At 37.7% G+C, this 9,850-nt stretch overlaps 1 protein-coding gene across 3 annotated transcripts; it reads left to right on the top strand.

Annotated features, from left to right (window-relative positions):
* The first annotated feature begins 1,512 nt into the window (after positions 1-1,512).
* Positions 1,513-8,807, top strand: LOC139972020 (uncharacterized). 3 transcript variants are annotated; one of them, XM_071978881.1, is made up of 3 exons: positions 1,535-1,672; positions 4,879-5,216; positions 6,890-8,807. In XM_071978881.1, the coding sequence occupies exons 2-3, from the start codon at positions 5,196-5,198 to the stop codon at positions 7,904-7,906; spliced, it is 1,038 nt and encodes a 345-aa protein (XP_071834982.1). In that variant the 5' UTR covers positions 1,535-1,672; positions 4,879-5,195; the 3' UTR covers positions 7,907-8,807. The 3 variants fall into 3 exon arrangements, with proteins under 3 accessions (XP_071834981.1, XP_071834982.1, XP_071834980.1); XM_071978880.1 differs by lacking the exon at positions 4,879-5,216 and having other exon boundaries at positions 1,513-1,672; XM_071978879.1 differs by lacking the exons at positions 1,535-1,672; positions 4,879-5,216 and adding an exon at positions 5,875-6,031.
* Positions 8,808-9,850: the final 1,043 nt, after the last annotated feature.

The raw sequence follows: 9,850 nt of genomic DNA, 5'->3' as shown, positions 1-9,850 counted from the left end.
GACCCCTCCCCCAGGCTGGCCATCAGTCTTCAACCCCCCCCCCCCACTCAAAAGTACCTTCCTACGCCACTGGAATGTACTATAAAATAACATATCCACATTAACGTTTAGGACTGAGGTTATCATACATTTCATCTGAAAGGAGCTATTAAGGAAGTTAACATTTACTGCACAATATCTTGAAAATCGGTGGAAAGTTATAGACACGTAGCTAGCACTCACTTTTTTTCCATGCATCAATTTGTCCATGACATATCAATCTAACCTTCTGTCTGAAATCTATGGCCAGCCGTATGGGACAAACACCGCATAATATATTCTCTTATTAATACGAATATATACGCGTATTAATTCGAACATATGCGCGTATTAAATCAGACAATAACTGGCATGTCTTATAGCTTTCACCCACATTGTAGCCTCGCCAGTGCAATAAGTGAGCCTTTGCAAAGCTAGTATCTATTGACGTACACAGGCCCAAACTTACCTGATCTAGACAACAGCATGAGTTAATACGTGTATATTTTCGAATTAATACGTGTATATATTCGAATTAATCCTCATATGATTCGAATTAATTCTCTTATGAATTCGAATTAAAACGTGTTTATATTCGAATTAATACGCGCATATATTTACGCCTTATAATTGGCAAATAATATATACGCGTATATATTCGAATTAATACGCGTATATATTCACATTAATATAAGCGGATGTATTATGCGGTATTTGTCCCACGCAGCTGGAAAATTTTTCAAGTGCCTAAGGTGCTTAAATGTAAAATAGTGATACTTAGAAGCACTTTTTAAATCAATTTTATTTTCAAAAGAGCACTTTTCGAAAGAGTGCTAGGCTAGATCGATCTAGCATAATCCACTTTACACTGACCTACCTGAAATACTGTTAGTCGGCGTTCTGCGACTTCACGCTTGACTAAATTTTGTTTTTACAATTTTTTTACTAATAATGTGGGATATTTTCGAAATTCCTGAACATTTTGACGAATCGGGGACATTTTCGTGGACACTTCTTTATCGGGGACAGCACACTGTAATCGGGGACTGTCCCCGAAAACCGAGAACGTCTGGTCACCTTAGCCTAAAGGATTGTCTAAACTCTATGGGGTGGTGCGTTGTACTAGAGATATATACAGTTTTATTTAACATCATGTTACGGGAAGAGTCCCTTTTTGAATAATCAAGAGTATACATGTAAAATGGTGCTAAATTTTGCAACCGTATTAATTTGTTAGTGACATTTGACTCATGTAGAGTTAAACCCTCCGACACCCCGGGAGGAATGTGTGGAACGTAATATCATCAGCCCTGGGATGATTTTGCTTGACTAAAGTTAACGAATTAGCTAACGCTTGGCAGCTTTCAGTTGTTTTCGGTTTCTTTGTCGCTAACATGAGTGATGGTCCGGGGAAGTTTATATTCTATTCTTAGCTTGTGTAGTCTGCAACTGAAATGTTTTGGGGGAAGGTCCGGATGTTTAAAAATTGCTTCTTTTTTTCTCAAGAGCTCCGGCATCAGTAAAACTGTTTGCTTGGTGAGCAATGAAAGCAGAACGACGGTAGACTTACAGAAGTGAACACCGCGATCTTAGCCTCTCCTTTTTGAGAGACAATTATATTAACCAAGACATGGCTGCACACGCAGGAAACAAGGTAAGTGCCGTGGGGAAAAGACAATAGGTATAGTAGGCACGGTGCTCATTTTGTAAGTGCAAGCAATGCAGCGACGGCTCCACTTTAAAATAATATATACCTTTGATTTTTCTACGTTGGGCTAGCTAGCTCGTTCGTGTTAACGATAGCTGCAATACGCGGTAATGAATATTTGTAGACGTCTACTAAGGCTCACTTAAATACATCTATAGTAGTATAGGCCTAGTACATCAATGTACGTAAGCATGAGCGAAACAGGCGGGTGTTTTTATTGTCTGATGTCACGTGATAGAGAAGATTTGATTGGTTGATTTTGAAAGGTGAATAAGAAATGGTGCATGCATAATTGTTTGGCCAACGGATTCAAAAAGGTTAATTACCCGTTGACTGGGGTTCGCTGAGTTAAATATTCTACCAAAGTATTCTCGCTTTCATCATCGCAAGCTGCTGATATGTAAATCAATGTAAGTGACAATGGAATGCTAAATTTCCAGATAAACGTAATATTAACCTAGACCTACATATCACATCTCAAGTTTCACCAAGCTTTAATTTTGGAGTTGTCGTCTTAGACTTTGATCGCTGTTAACCCTAAAGAACCTTGATCTCCGTCAATAGCTCTAATTCGCTCATTTGGCAAGCCGTTTTAACATTTACCCAATAACTTTACTTAAGTGAATGTATTCAACTTAAGTGAACTTGTATTTCACTTAAAATGCATATTTGGATGCGAAACAAATTCTTTTGCTTGGTTGAAACTAAAGTATTTTAGTACACAAACAATACTGTGGTTCCCGTTTAGTCGAAAGAGACAGAGTAATTTAGAGAAATTTGATGTCAAATTTATCAGATTCTCACTGATTAGAAATGTGATGCGTAAAAGCGCATGAACGTACAGGTCACCGTGTGACGGACGTCCTTGTGCGGAGTGTACTGCGAACGCGAAACAATAATAATGGACTTTCCACCTGCATCTCGTAAGAAAGTGAACCTTTTATTAACTTCACCCTTCCAATAAACATGCAGCTACAAGAGAAGTAAATATTGTGAGAATTGTTCACACATTTGTTATTTAATTTTGGGTAGCAATTCTTTAATTAAAGTAAATTATGGTAAAAAACTGCCTCAACGTCTAGTCATATTTCGTAAGATTAGTTGCTTTAATAGGCCAGTATACATACCGTGCCGTACGATCTCGGGGTCTTGCCACAATAAAAATGCCTGCCTTGTGAAAAATGTCGATCACGCACTGGCCTATTGTGTAGCAGTGTGTTATGGAACGCCAAAAGGGCATGTATTATTGTTTACTTCTATGCTGTCTGTTATAATGTTGTTGTTATAGTGTTGTCTCCTTCAACGTTATGTCTCCTTTGAGTGTGTTGTCACGTTTGATGTTGTTGTCTCCTTTGAGGCTGGCGGCGCTGTTCACTTTTACAACGTCAAAATACGTACACACATTTTTTAAGAATTTAGTGCTTTCAGAACTAACCAAAATATCCGAGAGAGACCGACTAGCCCATCTTGTAGGGCAAGGTTATACGAACAAAATGAAAGCAGAAATAATGGAAATCTCTCTTAAATCGGTGAACGTTAGGTATAAAATATAAAGCCTTTATTAGTAAAACCATAGTATTATTTAGTATATTATTATTCATATTAATATTAGTTTAGGTGCAACTGCAAGGAATGTGAACCAAGTGGGTTTTGCTATCCCATTGCTGATCATGCCTCATGAGTCATTGTGGTGTTTGGGGAGGGGTCTGAAAAGATATCTCTTCATTTAAAATTATACAAACTAAATACTGTTTGTCTTGTTTACACTGACTTTACGTATACTGTTTCCTTCTTCCTCATTATTTTCTAAATTTTGTTCACTTGCTTTCCTTGTTTTTGGTTTCGATGATAATCGTAACCTATGCATTCATGATGGCGTGTGTGGATGCGTGTGTGTGTGTGCGTTTGTGACGCCCAGCTTGTAAACACGATATCAAGAAGGGAAGGTCAGACCAATTTTATATTTAGTGCGTAGAAGTACCACATTATTTAGCCTATTGTTTATGATGGAGGTCAAAGGTCAAATTGTGAAAACCTCGTAAGCGTGATATCTCAAGAAGGGAATCATGAGCAGACCTCATATTTGGTGTTTAAGAGTACCACATTGTATAACAGAAGCCAACTGATTTTGGTGGAGGGCAAAGGTCATTTGGGGTCACAAGGGTCAAATTGTGAAAACCTTGTAATCTCAATACTGAAAACTTGGCTCTAATGTAGTGTATGGAAGTACCACATTAGGTTAAAGAAGCCTATTGTTTTTGGTGGAGGTCAAAGGTCATTTGGGGTCATCAAAAGTCAAATCGTGAAACCCTTGTAAACTGTTTATACCATTCTACATTTTTATTGTAAGAATGTATCGAAGACATAAATGAAATAAAAATATAAAACAAAGCACAGCAGCATGCCTCATATGATACGGGACGCTATTTAAAGGTATGCTGTATTGGCCCCAAATATGCTAGATATTCAAATATGGTCTACCCTAGTCAAAATTCTTAAACTGTTTGAACCTTCGAGGAAATTTTCCTTGTGTGTTCCTTAAAATGTCTGAAAACAATTTAGAGAGTAAAGACCTCCAGAAAAGTACTTTTTGAAAACTGCTAACAATTATAGCGTGCTATAATTTGGGGCCTATACAGACTACCTTTAAGGATCTACTCAACCTAGTTGCTCAAGCTCCTCTGGACCTTCTCAAGTAGGCCTAATTCCTGATCCTTGGCAATATATGGGGTACAAGCCTTCAAATCATAGCATATGTCTACAAGGCTACTGTACTATTCCAGTCCAGATGAGACCTAGCCACCTGTTTATAGTAATAAGAGCCTAAATGCTATTGACCTTCATAATTTATACAAGGTCCGTGCTTGGCAGATTGTCAGTTTGAAAAAAAGCAACTTAGGCTTAATGTTACTGTTATCATCTTTAGACCCCTCCCCAATCACTACAATGACTCATGAGGCATGAACAGTAATGGGATAGCAAAACCCACTATGTTTCACATTCCTTGCAGTTGCACCTAAACTAATGTTAATATTAACAACAACATACTAAATAATACTATAGTTTATACTAATAAAGGCTATATAATATATACGTAACGTTAGCTAAGTCCGTACCTGTAAATTGACCACATATATCTCTTTTTTTTTTAGGTTGAAAGACTTTCGTTCACCGATATTACAGAGATTTCAATCATTTCTGCTATCATTTTGTTCGTATAACCTTGCCTTACAAGATGGGCTAGTCGGTATATATCTCGCACATTTTGGCTAGTTCTGAAAGCACTAAATTCTTTAAATTTTTATACTTATTTTGACGTCGTAAAAGTGAACAGCGCCGCCAGATCAAAGGAGACAACAACATCAAAGGAGACAACAACATCAAAGGAGACAACAACATCAAAGGAGACAACAACATCAAAGGAGACCACAGCATTTAAGGAGACAAAATCATCAAAAGAGACAACAACATGATAAAAGACAGCATAGAAGTAAACAACAGAATATATTGCCCTTTCGGTGTGCCATATTTTGGCGTTTCATATACGTGCGCTGAACATATATTCGTATGCAGACGGCGGGAAACCCCTTACAAAATTAATCCAAAGCCTGCGACGTTTTCGTCGGTTTGATGACTATAGGAAACGTAGAGAAACTTAAATTTTGGGTTTCAGTAGTGTTTTTGCAACCTACATCATTTCTTGGCATTTTGATAATAACAGATATATGACAGAGCGTTATATCGGCGTGGTGTTAGTACTGAAGTCAATGGAAAGGTACAAGTGTAAAGATTCACTGTAACATAAATTATTTGAACGGATTAGAGGATGTCGAAAAACCACCAGCTATGTACTTTTATTGGAATGAATTGTACTTAAGTCTAATTGCATTCTTAAGTAAACTTGAGACAAATATTGTCCAACTTCACTTTTAAAGTAAAATCGAATTCTACTTACGCGAAATGTCATTTTACTTAAAGGCATTGAAGACTCGCCCCAAACTGCGTGCCGCGCTCTGAAAAAGTTAAATTTCCGTTGCTTGCAAGTGAAGTTTTCTTCTTGTCGCTACAAAACTGAAAATGCAGACTGAAAATGCAGACAGTAATGAAACGTGATACCTTGTTATCTTTTATCTAGACCTGAGATGTCCATCGCTGCTATGTACACTGTGTTGTGGGTATTGACCGTAGCTGTATGTATTGACTGTACACTAGTGTCTAATTACCGACGGTAGCAAGCTGTGTGTGTGTATGTTCTGGGATCGATGGTGTTGTCTAACACTTCTGTTACACCTCATACGAAACAAGGTCAGATTATCGGCATGAGACATTTCTTTTTGCGAGAGTCTTCACACCCAAGTGAAATTGATTTTTACTATCGTGAAATACTTCGGTAAACTCGAATTCCACTTCAGTGAAATTTTATTTTACATCAATTATTTTTCAATTTTCATTTCTCAATTGCACAAGAAAATAAGAACAAGGTCATTCCAGTTCAAACCAGAGCTAAGTCCAAAATATTGTTTCTGTTCCAAAATATTCTATAATGTCGCTGATGTTCTAGTTAGTGACATACAATGGTCTTTTTAAGTCAGCAAAAAACTTGTGGACTCGTAGACATTGTAAGGATGTTATCTTAATAAGAAGTTGCAGCAATCGAAACCTCAATGCATGTTGGAATTTTCTTGTTTTGTCACGTGACAATAACTGCTACACCTACTGAGGACACATATTGCAGGGAGTTGCCCTAGCAACTCCTTGCATAATGATAATTAAGTCAGTGTTTAGGAACTTGAGGGTCGGAAGAGTAATCAGTGACGTAAGAAGCTATCAAAAATAGGGGAGACGGAGAGAGCAGACCGCTGGCCAGTTTGCGGATCTTCGCGGGAAGAATTTTCCCTTTTGAAGTCCTGCGGTGGTCCAGGCGGGACACTTTTTCCAAACAATTCGTGTGTGTTATCTGAAAACAAATTCATTTTCTCCTCAGATTTTGAGTAAAGTAGTTAAATTTCGACGTTGTTTTGGACATTTACAATTGTTCTTGAAATTTCAATTTGTAATACCGACATTTACTTTTCTTTTTTTTCCCCCTTCAAAACTTTGATTTTTTTATTACATTGTCGTGCCATAAAGTTATTTCCTTTTTTTCTTTTTTTCCTCTTACAGTTGTCCGTCGCAGAAGATGTGAATAGTTTCTCCGATGAGTTGCAAGAGTTGCCGAAAAACATGCGGATTTTCTCACTGTGTCTTAGATCTCTATACGCAGAGAATGCTGTGGGTTCTGATGCAAACAAGGCCACTGGTATCAATGAAATCCGTGATAAGACGAGGCGAGACGCCATGGTCTATGTGAAAGGGGTTTTGCCTCTGTGTACTCAAGTGGTAAGATGCATCCAAGAGTTCTTTGAGTACTATGAAGGGCTGGAGCTAGACGAATGGAAAGAATGTCTTCCTGATATCCTGGAAGAAGTGACTGGATACCAGCAATGCTGCACCGAGATAGTTAGGATGCACGAGGAGATGATGGTTCCCCTAAAGCAGAGAGAAGATGAAGCGAAGAAGTTGATCTCTGAGCTTAAGGATCTTAACAAAACACTCATGGAAAAGAAAGCAAAACTGGAAGCAGAAGCTGCCAAGTCCAAGGCGTGGGCCTTTGGACTTGCGTTTGTTCCATTTGTGGGTGCAATTGCTAGCCCTCTTCTAAATATGAGCGCAGAATCTGACTTGGCTAATGCGGTGGCGGAAGGTCAGCAGTTAAACATCAATGAGGCAGCAATCACGATCGTTGGCGATGCCCTAATTCCAGCACTCTCCGCTTTCCTGGGTGGGCTTAATGCTGTTGCAGGTTTCTTCAATATAATGAAAGAAGAGCTCACTACTTTCCACAGCAAAGGAGAAAAGGCAGTTGAAGACACCAAACGGCTTCATTACATCATGATGAAAAAGAAAGCAGTGGAGATAAAAGGAAGCTGCAAAGAATTTTACGCCATGATTCCCGGAGTTCAAACCGACCTGCAGTGCATCCCAGAGAAGCCGGATGACCAGAATTACGTCGATAAGTGGCGAAGCAAGGAGCAAGAAGAGATTAAGAAGAAATACCCTAAGAGGCTCACAGGCATGCTGAAAAAAATGCTCAAGCATTGTGAATCAGCCGAGGGGGGTCAACAGCTTGCGATTGAGTAGTAGGTGCAAAGCACTTTAGATGAACCTTGCAAGATGTCGTTTCTAATCATTTCTTCATTTAAGCACTTCACTACTTACGTTGGAGCTGAATAATCTACTTTGTAAATTTTAAAATGTCGACAATTTCTCTTTTGCTTCTACCGCTCTGCTGTAAAAAAAATATTGCTAAGTATTTAATCTTCATTTGGTCACTTGTATTAGTTTGATCAATCGCAATATAACTCTGTAGCTTGCAAGGAAACATTTCCCATTAGACTTTGGGCGATGAATTTAAAGTTTTGTTTTAAATTAAGAGAGATACAATTGGAATGCATGGAGGGGAGTGTTGCTTGTATAGGGAACATAGACGTTTTTTTTTTAGCAGAATGGTTGGCGGTTCCTGCATATCCACAATCGATGATATTTATTTATTTCGTATACCTGAAGAAAACGACAGCATGACTTGAGAATCCACTTAGCAACAGGTGATGCTCTGCCTACTGTGCTCAGGGAAGTCAAATTATCAAATTGCGTGAAAATTGTTTTCTTAGGCGGCGTTTTCTTTCTAGATTGATGAATTCATGAAGACTATGTTTGTCTAGGTTATCTTATCATCCTTCACATATCCATAACTGTATGTTGAATCATGTCAGTCATTTGGCGATGACCCAATCATATTATATCAATTTATAGACTTAACCTCTAACGAATGAGTATATGTCTGCCTCAAGGTTGTCCAGAGGAACGTTGATGTAGTGTAGTCCGTATGGACGTAGTAGTGTTAACATGAAAATGCCCCCGTTTTAACTCGTATCATTAAAGTAATCAAAATGTAACTTATTTTGCAACAGACAACGGGGCTTTACTTTTTATCAATAAACGGTCAGTAATGTACTTGGCTTAATGAATCATACCATTTGAGTTTCTTCCTCTCGCTCTCTTTCTGGTAGTTTTTGTGTGTAAAGAGTAATTACATCAAGGATCACAATGCACAATAGTTATATCCTTCAGCAATTCGCCATTGTTTCATGTGCTTATTATAGAGGTGTAGAGGATATGTTCATTTTATCATATAAAGGGATATCGAGGTGGCAGACAGTGTAACACTATATAACATTAAAGAGATCATAATTGTACACTGTTAGTTGAAAACTCCATCTCCATATTTCGTCCTTAACCCGAGATTTGGTTGACCGGCTATAAACTTCCCTTTCTCCAGGAAATTTCATTTTGTTTTAAATTTCATTTAATTATATTATTTGTTTATCACAACAAAATTTTAAACATTATGACAGATAATTTCATCTTCAAAAACCAAGTGTTGCGAAAGATAGTACTTATAAACCCTTTTAGGCTTGAAAATCAAAAGCAATCCAAGAGCAAACAGACAAAGTAAATACACATGGATCACCGTAATTAAATGGTATGTGATGTCATCAGCGTAGCCATTGTTTCAACTGCTTTACGTAGGCTATTATAAAACGTCTAGATGATTAATCAATCAATCTTTGCATGTTCGATGCAATATTATATTCTTCTATTGAAAAATTATAAAAAATATTCTAAAGAAAAACAAAAACTTTCTCTGGTCAATTTCCCTGATCACATCGTTTTCTCAGCTGTTGCTAGATGCATTTACAAATATAACCAATTAAAACTAAAAGATCTTCGTTACACAAAATGCTATGAGGATATGATTTTAGCGTATACAGTTGCAGAAAGTTTTAACAAATTTGCGAAGCCATCAGTTTCAGCCACGGGACGCCTTAATCCATCTAATACATTATTCAACCCAATCATGTAAAATCTGTTGTTGAAAATGGTGATTGATTCATATTCTTGTGAGAGAAACTGACTAAAACTCAATAGGATCACCGAACTTTACAACAAATGTAAACGATACAGAATCGTTGGAAAATTCTCTCACTGAGGTAACAAAGATCTCTTGGGAGTGCGCATGACGTC

The sequence above is a fragment of the Apostichopus japonicus genome, chromosome 8 (genome assembly GCF_037975245.1).
Source record: "Apostichopus japonicus isolate 1M-3 chromosome 8, ASM3797524v1, whole genome shotgun sequence".
NCBI classification, from domain to species: domain Eukaryota; kingdom Metazoa; phylum Echinodermata; class Holothuroidea; order Aspidochirotida; family Stichopodidae; genus Apostichopus; species Apostichopus japonicus.
The sequence above is the reverse complement of the archived record's forward strand: the minus strand, read 5'-3'. Positions and strand labels throughout refer to the sequence as shown.